This window comes from Bos grunniens, chromosome 6, assembly GCF_055505025.1.
Source record: "Bos grunniens cultivar Pamir isolate PY7600 chromosome 6, Bosgru_T2T1.0, whole genome shotgun sequence".
Taxonomy (NCBI): domain Eukaryota; kingdom Metazoa; phylum Chordata; class Mammalia; order Artiodactyla; family Bovidae; genus Bos; species Bos grunniens.
Window position 1 is genome coordinate 14,444,734 of NC_141170.1, and position 21,330 is coordinate 14,466,063.

Sequence of the window (21,330 nt, forward strand, 5' to 3'; positions counted from 1 at the left end):
AAGCTCCTCTCTACCCCGTGACTTGCTCATCTGTACAATGGGCATTGTTGCCACATCAAGACAGAAGGAGATGATGCAGACAAAGCACGCGCATTGGCCAGCCCAGGCAGGTGCTCACACATGAAAGGTAGAACCGTGCCTCTCCAGCCCCACCACTACAATGACCCTGTTTCTCATGCCTCGTGTTCCAGACACACTGATCCACTCCCCACCCCCAACACCCCAGAACTTCCTCACTACTCTTCTGTGGCTCCTACATGTCCTGAGCCCAGAAAAACCTTGTGCAGATCTGTTCAGAGGCCAGCCTGGGTAGTGCCACCCTGGGCAGGTCCCCCTCATGCTCAGAACTTGGGTCCCTCTGTGCCCAGGCTCCTGGCTCCTGCTGTCCCAGGAGTAAATCTTTACATCTGTGGTTCTGTCTCCTCCATAGCCTGGGAGCTCCTTAAGGGCAAGGCTGACACTCTCCTGGATTCCCTGCACTGTCCTCGCTCCATGGCTGTGCACAGGAGAGATCTGTTATGTGGGTGACTTGAGTGTGTGACCCTCTGGCCATGAAATGACCTCCCGTGTCTGTGCATGTTTGGAGGAGCTGCTCCACGGAGGATATGATGACCCCTTCCTGCCAGAATTCCCTTCCAAGCCCAGCCCAGAGAGGGTCAGGGACCTTTGCACATCAGTTTCTAGGCAATGATGCCCAAGTGCCCAGTACTGCCGGTACACAGCAAATGACGAAAATAACAGAGGAGCAAGAACACCTCCCATTTTCAAGAGCATTACAGTTTGCGCTCTACTTTTCCATCAACGCCGTAGCCACTGAGGGTCAGAAGAAGCTGTGAGAGCAGGCCAAAGGGTATCACTATTATTTCAGAGGGGGTGGGATTCAGCAAAGTCAGTAGGGTCTGGGGGCTCAACTATGTCCTTCTAATTCCCAGCCCAGGGCCCCTCCCGGCCCACCATGCCCAGAGAGTGGGAAAAATGGACAGTCCCTCCAGGCACTTGGCACTGCTCAAGTCCAAGTGCCATGTGTGAGCTTACATGTGTCATCTCACCCAAACTACATCTTCGACGAGCGTATTAAACCCTATGAGCCCATAATGCCTTATCTGGGAATGTGTCCTCAGGAAATGTCTAGATGCATGGAGAAAACTTTTCCAAGAAAAAAAAGTGCAGCATGGTGCTTTTGTGTGATAATGCAAAAGAGACAGGGAGGGAGCTAGAGAGGCAAGGAGATTGGACAGAGGGGTTTGAACACCCGCAGGGTCTGGAGGCTTTATGAACTGCAGTCTCCTGCTTTAGATCTGGCAAGAACGGCAGCTTCAAAGGCTGGTGAAGACCCACGTGGCACAGACATACCTACGCAGGTAGAGTAGGGTCTCAGACACGTGTAAAATATACTAAAAGAAAATACATGAAGACGCTAGATTCAGAAGGGAACCTGGGATGCTGTGTTTCTCCTTCTTCTTTCCACTGTTTTTATACAACAGGCATGGACTAGTTCCTAATGGGAAAAATATCGGGTTGGCCAAAAAGTTCTCTTGGATTGTTCCATAACATCTTACAGGAAAATCTGAACAAACTTTTTGGCCAATCTAGTACTACGCTCCCTTTTTCTCTTTTGAAAGAGGTATTTCATGCTGATTTCACACATATATTACCTTCAAAGGCGTCACAGCCAAATTCACTTCATGGTGCTTTTTCTGAAGTTCGTCAAGCTGAAAGAGAACCAAGATTTTTGATAACGCTGAGTGGCAGGTACCACAGCTTGCTGCGTGTACAGGCAAGCCGTGCTCAGAGAGCTTGGCTCGCATCTCTTTTCCCCCAGGAGTTGGTGGTGAGAACACAGGCCTTTCCCATCAGCTGCTCGACCAGATCAGAGGAGGAAGGATTCTCTGAGCACCAGAGAATGAGCTCTGCCAGACCGCAGGTGATGAAGCCATTCTGTTGCCTTTTCCTTGAGGAAGCAGGGCTTCCTAGGTAGCTCAGTGGTAAAGAAATGGCGTGCCAATGCAGGAGCTGCAGGAGACACGGGTTCTATCACTAGGTCCCTCCCCCTGGGGGAGGAAATGGCAACCTATTCCGTTATTCTTGCCTGGAAAATCCCATGGACAGAGGAGCCTGGCATGCTACCGATCATGGGGTTGAAGAGTCTGACATGACTGAGCATGCAAGCATGCAGTCAGAAAGAAAGATTTCCCCATTCCCCATGCAGAGGTTGCCAGAGTTTTTTGGTGCGGTCTTAAACCTATAGGCGTCCTAGACAGATGCCTGAGTCCTGTGACTTTGAGAAAGTCAAGTCTTCCTGTGCCTCAGTTTCCTCACCTGTAAAGTAGGTGCCGTGTTGTTGCTGTTTAGTCACTACGTCGTGTTCCACTCTCTGTGACCCCGTGGACTGCAGCTTGCTAGGCTCCTCTCGTCCATGGGATTTCCCAGGCAAGAATACTGGAGTGGGTTGCCATTTCCTTCCTCAGGGAGTCTTCCTGACCGAGGGATCAAACCAGTGTCTTCTGTGTGACAGGTGGATTCTCTACTACTGTGCCACCTGGGAAGCCCAGGGGTAATATTACTGTCCACCTCACGGGGAAGATTGGATGAGGACTCTATGAATCGATTCCTGTAAAGTGCTTAGGGCAAGGCCTGGTATCTGGCCAACATTCAGTGAATATAAACCATTATTATTCTCTGCGGCAGGCACATGTATGAAGCCACCTTGGACCTTCCAGCCTAGCCCAGTGCCCAGGTGAATACCACTGAGTGATCCTCACTGATGCTCTGCAGAGTAGAATTGTGCAGCCAAGTCCTGCCTTAAATTCCTGACCCATAAAATCATAAGCTACAATAAGATGGGTGATCTGGGAATTCTTCTCACTCACTCTCTGATTTTCTCTGTAATCACTACAAGAAAGCTAGATAGATAAAAGTCCTTCTTCCTCTCCCCCAAGCTCTTTTGACCTCTAATACTGTTTTCAACCCTGCATTACCACAATCAGAAGCCATATGTGTGTATACACACAGATGAAACTATACTATACAAAATGCTTTACATCTTGTTCTTACAGCTTGCTGTTGTCATTTAATATAAAATCCTGGGTGTTGATTCCACCTTAATACATACAAACCAATCATATTCTTTTAAAATCTTGCACATTATTTAATCATGAGATTGGAACAAAATTATTTAACCAATTCTTTGTTTATGAAAATTTATATTGTTTCTATTTCTTTGCTTTAAAAATAAGACTTTAATGAACATTTCCATATATCTATTTTGGCACACTTCTCTGAATATATCTGAAGATTAAAATGCCAGCTCCAAGCATACTGTCTTCTATTCAAAATGCACATCGTAATATTTGCAGGCTTGGATGAAATCTTCTCTCTACTTCAGTGTAAGAAATAGCATGAATATATTGCTGTGAGCTATTCCCTTCTCTTCCCATGGAGAAGGGAATGGCAGCCCATTCCAATATTCTTGCCTGAAGAATTCATGGACAGAGCAGCCTAGTGGGCTACAGTCCATGGGGTCGCAAAGAGTCAGACACTACTGAGCGACTAACGTGTATACTGGGTCATTTGCAATTAAAAAACAAATGAGAAGTGAAAAGACAACAGAATGGGAGAAAATGCACATCCTATAGCTAATAAGGAACCTGTGTCTATAATATATATAAACTCTCACAACTCAACAACAAAAAAGAAACTATCCAATTACAAAATTGAGGGAGGGAGGATCTGAATGGACATTTCTCCAAAGAAGACACATGAATTGCACATAAATACATGAAAAGATGCTCAAGGTTATTAGCCATTAAGGAAATGCAAGTCAAAACCACAATGACATGGCACCTCACACCCACTAGGACGATTAGCAACAAAAAGACAGACAGTAGCAAATGTTGGTGAGAACGTGAAGTTGGGACCTTCATCCATCACTGCTGCTGCTAAGTCACTTCAGTCGTGTCCGACTCTGTGCGACCCCATAGACAGCAGCCCACCAGGCTCCCCCGTCCCTGGGATTCTCCAGGCAAGAACACTGGAGTGGGTTGCCATTTCCTTCTCCATTCACTAGTGGTAATGTAAAATGAAGCTATCAGAGACAGATCTGACAGTAACTGTGATTAAAACGCTTAATAATTATATTACAAGACTTTCATCAGAGAACTGGAAGCTATCCAAAAGTAACCAAATGGAAATTCTAAGACTCCAAAATACAATACCTGAAATGAAGAACTAAAATAATGAGTTTAAGAGCAAATTTGATCACCTAAAGAGTATTATATAACTGAAAGATGGATTAGAAAGAAATATCCAAACTGAAGCAGAAAAAGACAAAAAGAATGAAAGTAATTTTTCAAAAAGACTTAAACACATATTGGATATGGTAAAAAAAAAAAAAAAGTTCTAACATGTGTATAATTGGAGCTATATTTTTCACACATCAGTGACAGACAGGACAAAAATGTCATCTTACCTCCCACATTGAGGGCACAATGAGAAATATCCCCCCATGAATGGCTTTGACTTTGGAAGTGGGTGCCAGCATTTTATGGAAAGCAAATTTGCAATATGTATTTACGATGAGCACTATTTCTTCTCTTTGAACCAGTAATCCCAATTCTCTGAACTACTGTAAAAAAAATGATATACGTGCTAAGTCGCTTCAGTTGTGTCCAGCTCTCTGCAACCCAATGGACCTTAGCCCACCAGACTCCTCTGTCCATCAGATTCTCCAGTCAAGAATACTGGAGTGGGTTGCCATGCTCCTTTCCAGGGAATCTTCCCAACCCAGGGATTGAACCCATGTCTCTTGGGTCTTCCACATTGGCAGGCAGGTTCTTTACCACTAGTGCCACCTGGGAAGCCCCTTTTTCCTTATAAACATACTTGAATATGTAAGAAACTCCCCCTACCCCCTGCTTCATTTTCTTTGAACATTACACCCGCTTGAAGGATCTTAGTTCCCTGATCAGGGAAGGAACCTCGGCCCCATAAAAATGATATATAAATTAATGGAAATAACTATAGATCCAACAGTAGGGGAACAGAAATCACAAACACCCCATAGATTACTGCACAGTCCCAAAAATAATGGACATAAAGGCTATGAAGCAATATGGATAGAGGACATAAAACTCCATGTATAGTGTATTCGATTATACAAAAAATGCATTAAAAGGAGTCAGAAATCACATCAAAATGTTGATAGTATATTTTCACTCATCAGTTTGTCAAAAAATATATAAAATGTGATATGATTCAGGGTAACCAGTTGTGGGCAAGCAATTGCACTCATTCCTGGTGAGAGTATAAATGACATAACCATTCTGGAGGGCTAGTTGCCATTATCGATCAAAGTCAATATAGCCTTTGACACAGTAATTCTTTCACTAAGATTTTAGCCTTTGCATATGTTGCAGAAACATACTCCAAGATAGATGGATAAAAATGCTTGTAGAGCAAAGTAACAGAAACAATTCAGATTTACTTAAACAAAGATTCCATTAAGGAAGTTATGGTTTGGCCTCTGGAAAAATAATATGCAAGAGTTTAAAATACTGTAGTTCAATTTGCATGTATTGATTTGAAAATATCACCAAAATTTTGCATTAAATGATAATATCAAGATACAGAATATTTCTGTACGGTATGATTTCAGTACATGAAAACTCAGCAGTGGCCACAGGACTGGAAAAAGTCAGTTTTCATTCCAATCCCAAAGAAAGACAATGCCAAAGAATGATCAAACTACTGCACAATTGCACTCATCTCACACACTAGTAAAGTAATGCTCAAAGTTCTCCAAGCCAGGCTTCAACAGTTTGTGAACTGTGAACTTCCAGATGTTCAAGCTGGATTTAGAAAAGGCTGAAGAACCAGAGATCAAATTGCCAACATGCGCTGGATCATCAAAAAAGCAAGAAAGTTCCAGAAAAACATCTACTTCTGTTTTATTGACTATGCCAAAGCCTTTAACTGTGTGGATCACAACAAACTCTGGAAAATTCTTCAAGACATGGGAATACCAGACTACCTGACCTGCCTCCTGAGAAATCTGTATGCAGGTGAGGAAGCAACAGTTAGAACTGGACATGGAACAACAGACTGGTTCCAAATTGGGAAAAGGAGTACGTCAAGGCTGTATATTGTCACCCTTATTTAACTTCTATGCAGAGTACATCATGAGAAAGCTGGGCTGGAGGAAGCACAAGCTGGACCAATCAAGATTGCTGGGAGAAATATCAATAACTTCAGATATGCAGATGACACCACCCTTATGGCAGAAAGCACAGAACTAAAGAGCCTCTTGATGAACGTGAAAGAGGAGAGTGAAAAAGTTGGCTTAAAACTCAACATTCAAAAAACTAAGATCATGGCATCTGGTCCCATCACTTCATGGCAAATAGATGGGGAAACAGTGGAAACAGTGACAGACTTTATTATTTTGGGCTCCAAAATCACTGCAGATGGTGACTGCAGCCATGAAATTAAAAGATGCTTGCTCCTTGGAAGAAAAGTTATGACCAACCTAGACAGCATATTAAAAAGCAGAGACCTACTTTGCCAACAAAGGTCCGTCTAGTCAAAGGTATGGTTTTTCCAGTAGTCATGTATGGATATGAGAGTTGGACTATAAAGAAAGCTGAGCACAGAAGAATTGATGCTTTTGAAGTGTGGTGTTGGAGAAGATTCTTGAGAGTCTTGCAGTCTTGGACTGCAAGGAGATCCAACCAGTCCATCCTAAAGGAAATCAGTCCTGGGTGTTCATTGAACAGGCTGATGCCAACCTGATGGGCTGATGCTGAAGCTGAAACTCCAACACTTTGGCCACCTGATGCAAAGAGCTGACTCATTGGAAAAGCCCCTGATGCTAGGAAAGATTGAAGGTGGGAGGAGAAGGGGATGACAGAGGATGGGATGGTTGGATGGCATCACTGACTCGATGGACATGAGTTTGAGTAGGCTCCGGGAGATAGTGAAGGACAGGGAGGCCTAGCATGCTGCAGTCCACGGGGTTGCAAAGAGTCAGACATGACTGAGAGACTGAACTGAACTGAACTGAGGCACACAAATAAGTACTGAAATGTGGGTACATAGGGTTGAAAAAATAGAAGTCAGAAGGGGTTGGGGTTGAGGGGGAGAAAGGACCATATTGCTCTGCATTTTTTAAATATTGAGATAATTTTAGGTTTATATACAGTTTTTTTCTTTTTTATTTTTCTTACTGGAGGATAATTGCTTTACAATATTGTGTTGGCCTCTCTTATGTACAGTTTTTTTTTTTCAAATAATAATACAGAGAGATCTCTTGCATATTTTGCCTGCTTTACTCTAATGGGAACATTCTGTAAAAATATAGTATATTACAACCAGGTATTGATGTGGAGACAATGTACCATTCTTTTTTTTTAGTTTATTTTATTGAAGTATAGCTGATTTACAATTTGGGGTTTTTGTTGTACAGCAAAGTGACTGTTATACCTATATATATGTTCTTTTTCATATTCTTTTCCATCATGATTTATCACAGGGTATTGAAAGTAGTTCCTTGTACAATACGGGGCTTCCCAAGTGGCTCAGTGGTAAAGAATCTGCCTGCAACGCAGGAGACACGGGTTTGATCCCTGGGCCAGGAAGATCCCCTGGAGGAGGAGGAAATGGCAACCCACTCCAGCATTCTTGCCTGGAAAATTCCAAGGACAGAAGAGCCTGGTGTACTACGGTCCATGGGGTCGCAAAAAGTCAGACATGACTGAGTGACTGAGCGACAGACACACTGTACCGTAGGACTTGCTGTTTATCCATTCTATATATAACGGTTTGCATCTGCTAATCCCAAGCCACCATTCTTACTTGGATCTCTCTACTGTGTGTGTGTGTCCCAATTTATGGACAATTTTACCACCTACACAAGCTTGTGTCTCCACCGCCACAGACACAATACTAAACCATTCTAACAACTGCTCTTGTTGCTTTTTTTATATTCACACCCACTTACCTCCTACAGGAAAAAGACTTTTATTTAGGTACCATTTGACTTTTTAAAAAGCTATATACATGTATTCCTGGAGGAGGGCATAGCATCCCACTCCAGGATTCTTGCCTGGAGAATCCCATGGACAGAGGGGCCTGGTGGGCTACAGACCATGGGGTTGCAAAGAGTCGGACATGACTGAAGTGACTTAGCATGCATGCACACATGTATTATTATTTTTAGATCTAATAGAAGTTACCCAGATGGAGGGATTACAAGGCTTGTTTTTCTTTCCTATACTGCTCTGTACTTTCAAAATCTAATAAATGCTTGCAAACTGCTGGAAATGTCCAGTGAGCTCTTAATTCTTCTTTCCACTTTCTAGTCTTGCTGGAGTGAAGGAACATTAGTTTACAGGCTGGAAAGGAAGTGTGGGCCCAGCCTACCTTGCCCTTGAGATGCTCCGCTTCCTCGCGAGAGGCCTGCAGCTCGCGGTGCGCAGACCACTGGTCTCGGAGCTGGCGCTGCAGGGTCAGTACTTGGTGATGGAGTCGTCTGATGTGCCGCCTGAGGTCCTCCTCGGAGGCCGAGGCTTTCCGGTCCTGGAGCTGAGGAACCAGAGTCGAATGCAGTTCTTAGGTTATCTTCCAAGTAATCTGCCTTCATCAACAGACAGTACCTGCTTTCCTTCTTGTGTTTCTGCTTCTATGTGTCTCATAGTCCACAGATTTTATAAAACAAAGTAACAGAAATCATTCCAAAAACTATCAGTCAGCATAAACATCATTCTCACCCATTTATTATCTTATATTTTCAGTCTCTCGTCACTGATTCAATGGACATGAGTTTGAGCAAGCTCCGGGAGTTGGTGATGGACAGGGAAGCCTGGCGTGCTGCAGTCCATGGGGTTGCAAAGAGCCAGACACGACTGACTGAACTGAACTGAACTGAACCCAAGTACACATACGAGTGAGCAGCCCCTGCTGAGTTTCTTGAGTAGGGGAGTTGGGGAAGGTCCAGGGAATCACAAAATAACATTCTAGAGTGTTATTTTTTAAGCTTATTTTGGCATATGAAAACTACGCAAATGGCACGGCATCCCAGAGTTTGTTTTAATAGATGCCCGTCACCATCGTACTGAAACACAGTATGATGACTGAAATCTAGTGTTCACATCCAATTATGAGATGCTTATTACACTAAAGTTTCATATATTCACAAGAAAGAGAAGATACTGCATTTTCCTTAAGCACTTTTCTTGCTGCTGCTGCTAAGTCGCTTCAGTCGCGTCCGACTCTGTGCGACCCCATAGACGGCAGCCCACCAGGCTCCCCTGTCCCTGGGCCTCTTCTTGGGTCAAACCTGAGCAGGTTTCATATGAACATCAAGTAAGGAATTTCTGGGAGGGCAGAAAGTGAGAAGGCTGATTCATCACCTTGAGAAATGTGGTCAAATGGTGGTGATGCCACTGCCCCCAGTGGTTCTGGACTCTAATTTTTATTTTGTAATAACTTATATAAATACATACACATAGGCAGGTTATATGTGTGTGTATATGTCTACACACACACACACGGCTTCCCTGATGGCTCAGTGGGTAGAGCATCTGTTCTGCCTGCAATGCAGGAAACACAGGAGGCACAGGTTCGATCCCCGGGTCAGGAAGATCCCCTGGAGGAGGGCATGGAAACCCACTACCAGCATTCTTGCCTGGAGAATCCCATGGGCAGAGGAGCCTGGAGGGCTACAGTCCATAGGGACTCAGAGTCAGATGTGACCGAAGCAATTGAGCATGTGCACACACACACACACACACATATATAGCCGCATATTTTTTCGGAGAAGGCGATGGCACCCCACTCCAGTACTCTTGCCTGGAAAATCCCATGGACGGAGGAGCCTGGTAGGCTGCAGTCCATGGGGTCACTAAGAATCGGACACGACTGAGCAACTTCACTTCCACTTTTCACTTTCACGCATTGGAGAAGGAAATGGCAACCACTCCAGTGTTCTTGCCTGGAGAATCCCAGGGATGGGGGAGCCTGGTGGGCTGCCGTCTATGGGGTCGAATAGAGTCGAACACGACTGAAGCGACTTAGTAGCATTTTTTCTATATAACATTTATATGCCATATATATCTTTTGTATCCTGCTTTTCTCCCTTAATACCATGTCATGGTATTAAACTAACCTGTTGTTAGTTTCTATATGGCATCCTGTGGTATACCGAATACTCAGATTATTCTAATATTCTGCTGCTGTAATTGGGGATGTGACAGAAAGCCTTATCTGACACAGCTCTCGTTCTTCCCCTGAGGTCATCAAAGGGTGACTTTCTGTATCAAGAGCCTGAGCATCATTAAGCTCTTGATTCATGCTACTAAGGTGGCCTTGGGAGGGAGCAGTCTTGCTAATAATAAGAGCTCCAACTGCAATAAGTCAGGGGCTCCAGAAACCTGAGACGCTTCACACAGCCCTGCTCACGGTCCCAGCTGTCTAGCTTTCATTGGAAGCAGCCTCCCTGGGAACTGAAAGTCCACAATACATCTCTTCCACGTGTTCCTGACCTGAGTGTGAGCTGGCAAGAGGGGAGGAGAGAGAAGATGGCAGGGAGGTAGAGAGGACAAAGTGTGACTTGGTGGCTTGTAAGCCAGGAATACGATAGCAGAATGTGTTTTTTTTTAATTAATAGAAATCCACAAAGCGTGGGCCTGAGATTCACAGACTGGGCCCCCTCAAGAACAGATGGGTGCTCCGAATGGCTCTGTAAAATCTAAGACTTGCAAAACAACTTGGCCTTTCTGGGAAGTTTGGTGTCTTCGCTGCCTCCCTGCTCTGCAGTGACTTGGGTTTCATCCCCAGCATCCTGAGAGAGCGTCCACAGGACATTCTAAAGAGGATGAGAGTGCGGAGTGGAGGCCAGCCCGGCCTGCCATGTGGGACTGCCCCAGACAGTGACCCTTGTTACTGGAAGCGACGGCCAGAGCCTGGGGCAGGCACACTTTCAGAGGCTCTCTCCACTCTCCAGGGAGGTAGCGCACACAGATGTGCAGCGTTTGCTGACTTTTGTAGTGTAAACGCCATCACGGCCAACTGCAAGCTACAAAAACGGCATCATGGGAGAGATGCGCGTGAGCCACCTCTGCACTGAGTCCATCCTGGAGGATTGGGAGGAGATGCCCTAAAGTGAGGGCTTCCCAGTTGGCACTAGTGGTAAAGGACCTACCTGCCAATGCAGGAAGTATGAGATGTGGGTTTGATCCCTGAGCTGGGAAGATCCCCTGGAGAATGAAATGGCAACCCACTCCAGCATTCTTGCCTGGAGAACTCCCTGGACAGAGGAGCCTGGTGGGTTACAGTCCATGGGGTCACAAAGAGTCAGGCATGACTGAAGTGACTTAGCACACATGCAAGCCCTAAAGGGAGACCTGGAGGGTGAGCAGCAGTTCCCAGGAGAAAGCTGGGATGTGGGAGGAGCAAATCTAGGATCCAGAAGTGTAGAGATTGGGGACCTATCTAGCAATAGCTGACATTTCCAAGGGGCCAGATTGTAACTCACCAGAAGGAATCTGGACTTCGTACCAAGTGCAACAGGAAGACACAGAAAGCTTTAAGGGTTTTTATTTTAAACAAATAAAAACACGATCAGGTTTGTGACTTGGGATGAAGGAAACAGAAAGCTTTCCTCCCCCTCTGCCTCCTGTCCACCACCAGTTCCACTGATTCCAACTATGGTTTTTGTCTGGAATCCTCCGTGTTTTGTTTTTGTTTTTGTTTTTGTTTTTAATTTCAAATTCCTCTATGCTAGCATCATCTCTTGGCAAATTCCTCTTGACTGTTCTCCTTGTGTCTTCCCTGTGTCTTTATAGCAAACAGTGTTCTTTTTACCACAGAAATGTAATCATGTTGTTCTGACGAAAACCCTCCAACAGTTTCCCAGTGCATTTGGAAGTGATCATAATTAGAGCCTACCAGGCCTTCTGTGGTCTTTCTCATGACAGCTTTCCCATCTACACCTCACTCTACACCTCACACGTGCCCACTGTGATACAGCCATGCCAGCAACTTTTTGCTTTTCCAATAACCCAGGCTTATTCCTGCCTCAGGGCCTGGCCACTTGCTTCTCCCTCTGCCTGGAATGTTCTTCATCTGCTTCTCCTTTCAAACCTTGAAACTCTCAGCTTGAAATTCACCTCCTCAGCGTTCCAGTCCCCACCTGGTCTGACTAGGTGGGATTTGACAACTGTAAGATATGAGGAAACTACACAGAAACAATTCTCTGCAGGCACGAATGGCGACCAATGCAGGGCTACCATCCTTGAGAAAAAGCACACCCAACAAGATGAGCTCCACATTCTCCCTGGAACATTTTGCAAACCATGGCTTAGGGAAATAGATCCCAAGCTGAACGCTGTGGTCCTGTTAAATGAAACCAGAGACTGGGGTCAGGGATGCTATGACAGCTGGGATGTGTGGAACAAAGTAGCAGAGAGAAGTGAACTGCAGAGGAAAAATCCAGACACTGTCTTAGAAATACCCCTGGGTCCTTGGTTGAATCATAAGTGGCACGGCATAGTGCAAGACTCTGAGATCGTGAAGGACAGGGAGGCCTGGTGTGCCACAGTCCACCGGGTTGCAAAGCGTCAGGCACAGCTGAGTGACTGAACAACAACAGAAGCCTAGTATAGAACAGAAGCTGGGAGGTCAGCTGCTGAAGAGATTTTGGAGGTCGTGCACGGCTACAAAGATGGCCGAGCCAGAGCGGACAGTCTTCCGTCAGTGCTCTGAGAACTCACCTGATACCACTGGAACGCCATGCCCTAGAAGCCAGGGCCATGCTTCAGGAGTGAAATCAAGCCTGGTACTCAGGGGGAAACTGAAATAGACACGCAAGGGAATAATATGATCTGCTGGTCATTCAGCTACCTACTAGAACAAAACTCACTCAACCTGCTCTAGAGGAAGCTAATAAACAGGAATCCCTACAATATGTTCTGCATGGTGTCCAACATTAAAAAAAAAAAAATTACTAGTCACATGAAGAAGGAGAAAAGTGGGATTTCACTAAGAAACAAAATAGTCAATAGAAACAGACTGAGTGATCTACATATTGGAGTTAGCAGACAAGAGGGCAAAATAACTATGATTATATTTCTTTAAAACACAGGAAAAGATGGAGCAAAATGAATGATAGTATGGAGTATTTCAACAGAGAATCAAAATCTCTTTTGAAAGGGTAAAATGAATATTTGATTGCAAAATACAATAAAGGAAATTAAAAACTAGTTAGATGGATTTACTAGAAAACAGGACATGGCAGAACTTTTAGTGAGCTAGAAGACAGGTCAATAGAAAACTCAAACTGATGCACAAAGAGAGAAAAAAATATAGAAGAGTTTCAAAAGATGTGGGGATAAAGTTAAAAAAAAAGTCTGGGTTTCTAGGAGAGAAGAGAAAAATTGAAAAGAACAAAATATTTAAAGAACTAATGGCCAAGAATTTTGCAAATCTGATTAATGACATGACTCCACAGTTTCAAGAGGTTCAGAAAAAACAAGGAGGATAAACATAAATAAAACCTCATGTAGACATATCAAAGTCTGACTGAAAAAAACCCAAAGATAAAAGGCAAGTCTTTAAAATAGTCTGTGGTAAAATGACACATTTCTGTCAAGGGAAAAAAGACAAATTATTCAGTTTCTGAATAGAAACTGTGAGAACCAGAAGACAATGAAATGAGGTCTTTAAAGTGTCAAAAGAAGGAACCATATCTGCCTACCTAAAATTCTGAATCAAGGAGAAGACATCTTTTAAAAGTAGAGTTGAAAAACTGTTCTCATAAAAAGAAATTTGAGAGAATTCATCACCAGCAGACCCTAAACTACAAGAAATAAAAAAGCTCTTCAGCTGAATGTAAAGCACATCCACAGAAGCAGAAGAAAGAATGAACAGTGCAAGAACGTAGAAAGACACGAGTAAATAAAAAGAATTATTGAGTGCTTAAAATGATCTAAATAGTGCTTTATAAGGGATGTTGTACACAGAAGCAACATAGTTGACAAAAATAAACAATGAAAAAGGATAAAAAGAAATTAATGGAGTTAAACTATTAAAAGATTTTTGGATTCTTTGAGACATGGTAAAAGTACTAAAGTAAACTTGAATGATTAATGGCTACATTTTGAAATATCTAGGGTAACCACTAAAAGAATGACACCAAAATGCATGCAAGAGTAAGCCAGTGGAGAAGAAAATGGAATAACAGAAAATAGTTCACCAAAAACAAAGGAAAGAAAGCAGGAATAAACGAAAACAACAGATCAGACAAACAGAAACACCAACAAGGCAAAAATAAGCCAATTACACCATTATGGATAAGAAATAAAAATGGAACAAACACTCCAACTAAAAAGCAGAGGATGTCAAACTTACTCAGAGCTAAGTTTAAAAAAAGCCATATGCTGCTTCTAAAAAATATGCTTTATATATAAAGATACTGATAGATTGAATGGAAAAATATGGATAGTATAAAAAAAGTTATACACCATGGAAACACTAGCAAAAAGAAACTCTTGTGGTTATTTTAATATCAGACAAAGTCCATTTTAGGGCAAGAAATGTGAGACATGAGAGACGTTTCATCATCTTTAAAGACTTGATTTACCAGGAAAACATCATAAACCTAAATCTGTGTGTAGCTCATAAATACCTTCAAAAACAAGAATCAAAACTAACATAACAAAAAGAAGAGATCTTAAAAGACATCTCAGTAGATGACAAAACGAATAGACCACACATCAGTAAAGTTATTGAAGATTTGATTAGCATAATTAACCAGTTTGGCCTAATTAATACTCAGCAACAGCAGAACATTCATTCTTTACAAGGGCACATAGAATATTTCCCAAAACAGACCATCACATGGTCAATAAAACCAGTCTCAATGAATTTCAAAAGATTACAATAATATATACAGTATGTTTCTGACAGCAATGAAATAAAACTAGACATCAATAACAAAAATATAACTAAAAAATTACACAGATGCTTGGAAATTCAACAACACGCTCCTAAATAACCCATGGGTCAAGGGAGATATCACAATAGAGATTAGAAGCTGCTTTGAACTGAACAGACATAAAAAGTACAACTTATCAAAATGTGTGGGTTGTAGTTAAAACAGTGCTTAGAACGAAATGCATAGATTTAAATGCATAAATCGCAAAAGAAGAGCAGTTGAAAATCAGTGATCCAAATTTTCAACACAAGAAGCCAGAAGAAGAACAGTCAACTAAACCAAAAGAATGTAGATGGAAGGAAACAATGAAGTTATTAGAAGAAATCAATGAAATAAAATATAGACATTCCTTGGTGGCTCAGATGGTAAAGAATCTCCCTGCAGTGCAGGAGACCTGGGTTTGATCCCTGGGTTGGGAAGATCCCCTGGAGGAGGAAATGGCAACCCACTCCAGTATCCTTGCCTGGAGAATTCCATGGACAGAGGAGCCTGGCGGGCTACAGTCCACAGAGTCGCAAAGAGTCAGACATGACTAAGTGACTAAGCACATACAATAAAGAACATCAATAAAACCAAAAGATGATCCTGTGAAGTGATTGATAAAATTGGAGAGAAAGAGAAGAAAGACAGAGGCAGAGAGATGAGATATGAATTATACAAAGGATACACTGTATATCTTACAGACACTGGAACAAGGTCACGAGCATTTCATCCTAGGAGTCCTGAAAGTGGAGTATTGTTCACAGATGAGGAAAACAACTCAGAGAAGTCATGGACGGATGTAGGTGGCGCAGAGGTGAGTTTGAACCTTGTTTAAATTCTAAAGCCCCCTGCTGTGTCCTTTTAAGTCCCAATGTGCAGCGTGATAAGAGGTGTTGGCTAAAGTTGTGGTGGTAATCAGATTACAATATAGAAATTGCACACCTTAAACTTTCACAATGTTGGCTGTCAATTATACCTCAATATAAATAAATACATATATACCAATAGAGACTCGATAAGTAGAATAATGACTTGAGCTGTTTGAAAAACTGCTTGGTCTGAAAATACAAGCTCTCATCTTAAAGGATAAACACCCTCTCCATGTCCCACCAGATACCCATCTGAACAGCCTGAGCAGAGAGGCAGACTCGCTTCTTCTTGTCATAGACAAGAATACAGACTCTGGAGCCTGAACCCCCAGGTAGAATGTGGGCTCCATCCCTCCCAGCTGTGTGACTTGAGGCAAGTCACTTAACCTCTCTGTGCCTACATTTCCTCATTTGGTAAATGGGGATGGCAACTGTTACTCCCTCTCAGGGCTGCTGGAGGACGCTGGAGTAAAGGGTGTGGTCAGAGCTACAGAAAGTCAGCAAGATGATTCAACAGCCACACAGAGTCAACCTACCCGGATGCCACCGCGCGGGGACCTCAGTGCTCGCCCTTGGTCCGCAGAACAGCTTGGTGCTTTTCCCTCTTTCTCCAAATGTGCTTCTTTCACTCCTGACCCATCGGTGTTTCCTTGCAGGGCCCTGGATCCTGTGGCATCTCCCCGGACCAGTGACGGAGCAGAATAAGCACCACATCTGGAATTGTCCAGGCCTAAGCACGGCCCTGTCCAACCCTCAGCCAGACCCATATCCTGCTCCAAGGGCGGCCTGGGGCCTCTGGCAGTCGGTTGCCCTGAAATCTGAGTCACCTGCACCCCTCTTTCTCCTGTGTTCACCTGCTCCACAGTGCTTTTCCCCTGGAGATGCTCCTCTGCTCTCACCAAAGGCCCCACATCTGTGCTGCTCCCCAATACAACCTCCCCTTCCAGGGCTTGGATCCTTCTTAGGTGTTCGTTCTCCCCGCTGAAGGTGCGAATCGTGTCTTCTATTCCCAGGATGATATCATTTATCAGCCGTTTGTAACTGACCCCGAGCTCTGAAGTCAGTACACCGAGCTCCCAGTTTTCCAGGGTGACGCGCTCCATCACACCTTTGGATTTTTGGATGCTCGTGGACATGGCTTTCTGGATTTGCCCCAGGAGCCCTTTCAATCTATCGTTTTCCTCTTCGAGCTCAGAAATCTTGCAGTAACTCTTCCCATTGCAGTCTTCAAGCTCAGAAATGACCTTCACATACTGGTCCAGTTCCCTCTTTAAGTGAGAGATGTCTTCTAACAGCACGCTCTTATCCTGTTCAAGCGTGGATATTTTTTCCACATTTCTCCCCCTCTCTTTTTCCAGGGCGCGCAGTTTTTGGTGGCATCTCTTCTGATCTCCCTGAAGCCTGGCGTTATCACTTAAAACGTTGTTCCTTTCATTCTTCAATCCAGAAATGAGCTGATGAAACCTGCTCCATGCTCTCTCGAGGGCTCTCGGCGGCTGCGAGAGGTGGTTCCCACCATGCTCGGAGGGCCCCGCTGGAGGGCCCGGGCTCAGGTCAACCAAATCCAACGTCAGTCCTGGAAGAAGGCTGCAGGTTCCCAGGGCCTCAGTCTCTCCCCGCGTAACATCTTCACCAGGCTCCCTGGGGTTTGTTCTCTCAACAAAACAAATATCCAAACCCAGGTGTGTCAAAGCCTGCTGAGGGTGCAGGACCCCCTGGCAGCTGCACCATCTCTGAGCAAAGCCCCAGGTTTCTCCCGCCAATGAGGAAGCTCTCTGTCCACACCCCCCACTCCCAAGCTTCAGAATGGAGAGGTGTTGGAAACAAGCCTCCATCTCCCTTTCAAACTCTTCTATTCTGAGTGCAGACTGGTCAAGGCCTCTACTTGGAGCCGAGGGGTGACGGGTGGCTCCGGCCTCCTTGGACCAGAAGGCCAATCCAGGCGATGGTGATGAACCTTCTTCCTCCAACAGGGAAAACATTTCCCTGGCCTCACTGTCCTCTGAGCCAGGCTCCTCCAGGACATCCCTGAGACCCAGGCTGGACAGCTCCTTCTCCCCCTCTTCTTCCTGCCCTTCGTCCCCAGGGCTTACCTCTGGGCGAAGCAGAGCATTTCCAGACCACACAGGGTCTTCCTCCTTGCCCTGAACTCTCCTGATGGCTCTGCTCTGCTCTGTAAGGAGCTGGGCATCCACTGAAGATGGCCTATTGGTGCCCGGAGACCCTGAGAATGTGGCTGCGGGGCCCTCTTCCTCCTCTGATGATGATAAAAGCCTTCCTCCTCCTCCTCCTTCTCCTTGGAGGCCCCAGACATGCCCTTCCTCATGTCCCCACCTGCTCAGGGATTCAGGACCCTCCAAGGACACTGAGGGCTCCCCCTGCAGAACAAGTAGTGGAAGCTCCTGCCTGCGCCCAAGGCAGGATGCTGCGGCTAGGGGTTCAGAAGCCCCGGCCTTCATCCATGTGCCCTCTGGGGCCCTGACCCCAGCCTCCACCCTCAGATTCTCCCCGCTTTCCTGACCCAGCTGACACCTGACCCTGCTTTCTGCCTGCTTTCTGCCCGAAGTCCTCACCTCCTGCCTCTCCAATCTCCACCCTGACCCTGGGGCTCCTCCTCCCCCTTTCCCAGAGTCTTTTCCATCCTCGGATCCTCTCCCGGGAATCTGGTGATGTGCAATGTGTGAGACCTCCTGGCCAAGGAAAGCAGTGCAGCCTCTTGGCTGGTGGTGGCCCCGGCCAGGGTGTCCTGCGGCGGAGGGAGCGGGCAGGGGCCGGGCCTCCAGCACCTGTTCGGTGTGCAGTGTTTCTGGAGGAGCTTCCAGGAGTAGCAGCAGCAAGGGAGCTGGGCCCGCAGCCCGGCCCTGGGGAGGGCGTGTGGACGCCTGCACACCGAGAGAGGACCCCTGGGCAGGCCTGGCTGTGAGCTTCTGCCCTGGAACCCAGGTCAGCTCCGCGGGGACTGGTGAGCCAGCCATGGACCACCCCGGAGGGCAGCCACGGATGAGAAGGAGAGTCTGGTCATCTGAGCAAGGCTCCGCTGGAGTAAACTAGGGATGGGAAGAGAAGAGAAGGTGTGAAGCGCCCCTCTCCCAACAGGGGCCCTCTCCACTTCTCCAGCTTCATCTCCCCAACCAGCCATACGGGTCTTCCTAACACAAGTAGGCCTGTGAGCGGCCCCAGTGGGCTCACACCCACTCTCCCCTCTGCCTAGAATGTCCATCCCCCTCCATCTCTCTCTCTCTCTCTCTTGCTTCACTAACGTCTCAGCTCAGAAAATACTCAAAAAGGACCCCCGGCCACTTCCACCACTGTCTGTCCATTGACCCCACTTGACCTCCCTCCATCGCACCCTCCACTCACTCAGATCATGTAGGATATTTGTGTGTGTGTTGTTGAACCACCCCCTACCTCCTGCCCTAGCCCTGCACAGCCCACGTGGGGCTCTTCAAATATAAACCAATTAAATAAAAGTTAACACTCAGTTCTGCAGTCACGCCAGCCACGTTTCAAGTGCCCAGAAGCCACATGTGGTTCACGGCTCCTCTGCTGGACGGCACGGACATACAGCAGGCCAGCGCCATGGGAGGCTTCAGTGGACACGCAGTGTAGACTATCTGCCCCCGAAGGCAGGGACCCTCAGCCTAGAACAGTCCAGCGCACACAGGAGGTGTTTCAGAGATACTTTTAAATGTATTCTTATAGTTACTTGGTGGCTCAGATAGTGAAGAATCCTCCTGCAGTGCAGGAGACCTGGGTTCAGTCCCTGGGTTGGGAAAATCCCCTGGAGAAGGAAATGGCAACCCACTCCAGTATTCCTGCGTGGAGAATTCCACGGACAGAGGAGCCTGGTGAGCTATAGTCCATGAGGTCACAAACAGTCGGTCACTAACACTTTCACTTTTTTAAAAAATATAAATTTATTTTAATTGGAGGCTAATTACTTTACAATATTATATTTTACCTTCACTTTTCATTCAATGCATTTAACCAGAGAGGAGGACTGGGCCAACTCAGAGAATAGACCCAGTCTGGGAGGTGAAACCTGGCTTTGTTCAGTCTCACCGGGAGCCCTCGGCTCACCTGTGCCCATTACCCCGCCCCCAGCCCATGGCCACTCCCAGCCTCACCGCCTTTACCTGGCAGGCCCTCCTACCTGGCCTGCCCTTCCACTGCCCACCCCTGGTTTCCAGTCTGTCTAACTCCATCCTTCCATTGGGGTCCAACTTTTCTATGAAGCTCTTCCCCCCGCAGGGACTGCTCTCAGCTCTTTCCCACTCTGGACATGACACAGCACACCAGGCAGGGCTCAGGGCAGGAGGTGAGCGAATGAAAGTAATGCAGGAAGACCCCTCTCTCTAGGACCACATCAGGGCTGGTTGGAACCAGGCTTCCAACCCTTAGGGGATGGCATGGTACAGATCGTGGGCTATGGAGACAGGACCTCAGTCCCTTCCAGGGCTAGGAGGCCTTGGGAAATCATAGCCTCCTCCCCTGCAGAACGAGGGGGTCATGGCTTTTGCCCCACAGGTGGTAGGGAGGTTTCAACAAGATGAAGTTTGCTATGTGGCAGCTGGGCCCATGCACACAGCTGGGGCTCCCTTCCTGCCCACTCCTCACCTGGGGCTCAAATCGCCCTCTCAATTATTTCCAGAATCTTCTTCCAACCCCGAGCTTCTTCCCCTCCCTCTCCCACTTCCTGAATAGTGGTCACACTGTGCAGCATGCACAGCAGGGCTCATCAGACCCAACTAGCACCCCAGGCATGGAGAAAGCCACTGGCCTCACCTGTCCACGGTCAGATCCTGCAAGGTCTCTGGGGAGCCTGTTCATGGTCTGTGGGCTGGGGACCAAAACAGGAGGGCCTCGTCCAGCCCGGACGCAGCCCCAAGCATGGGGCCCCTCGGAGGACTGGCCTGGGAAATGACAGGAAAGAAAGAAAAGAAGGAAAGTGAAGTCGCTCAGTCGTGTCCAACTCTTGGCGACCCCATGGACTGTAGCCCACCAGGCTCCTCCATCCATGGAATTTTCCAGGCAAGAGTACTGGAGTGGGTTGCCATTTCCTTCTCCAGGGGATCTTCCTGACCCAGTGATCTAACCTGGATCTCCCGCATTGCAGGCAGACACTTTATTGTCTAAGCCACCAGGGAGGAGACCCTCCCGGGAACTTTTCGGAGAGTGTCACCAACAGCAACATCTGCTGTTAGGGTGAGGCAGTATGTCTCGTGACTCAAGGCCTTTGAGCCCCCAAAGGTGGCCTCATGGTCACCACTGCCTGTCTGGTGAGGAACCCAGCTCAGTGATGGCAAGTGACCATCCGTTGATGAACAGCAGAATCGGGTCTGGGAGCCACCTCCTCTGACCACAAAGCCCAGGACACCTCCCTCAGCCCCGTACCCTCGTGGTCACGCAGGGTCATAACTCCCAGGCCCCAGCCCCACACGGAGTAGATGGAGGAGCTGATACCCAGGCTTCGCCAATGGATCCCGCTTATTT

General features: G+C 46.2%; 1 protein-coding gene across 1 annotated transcript in view; it reads right to left on the minus strand.

The window, feature by feature from the left end:
- Positions 1-21,330, minus strand: part of C6H4orf50 (chromosome 6 C4orf50 homolog) — a 63,324-nt gene that overhangs the window by 16,661 nt on the left and 25,333 nt on the right. The window contains exons 5-8 of the mRNA XM_086407511.1: positions 20,623-20,750; positions 16,374-18,884; positions 8,416-8,577; positions 1,656-1,712 (exon numbers count right to left, since the gene is read on the minus strand). Of these exons, the coding sequence (XP_086263637.1) occupies positions 1,656-1,712; positions 8,416-8,577; positions 16,374-18,884; positions 20,623-20,750 (2,858 nt within the window). The remainder of the gene's footprint in view (positions 1-1,655; positions 1,713-8,415; positions 8,578-16,373; positions 18,885-20,622; positions 20,751-21,330) is intronic.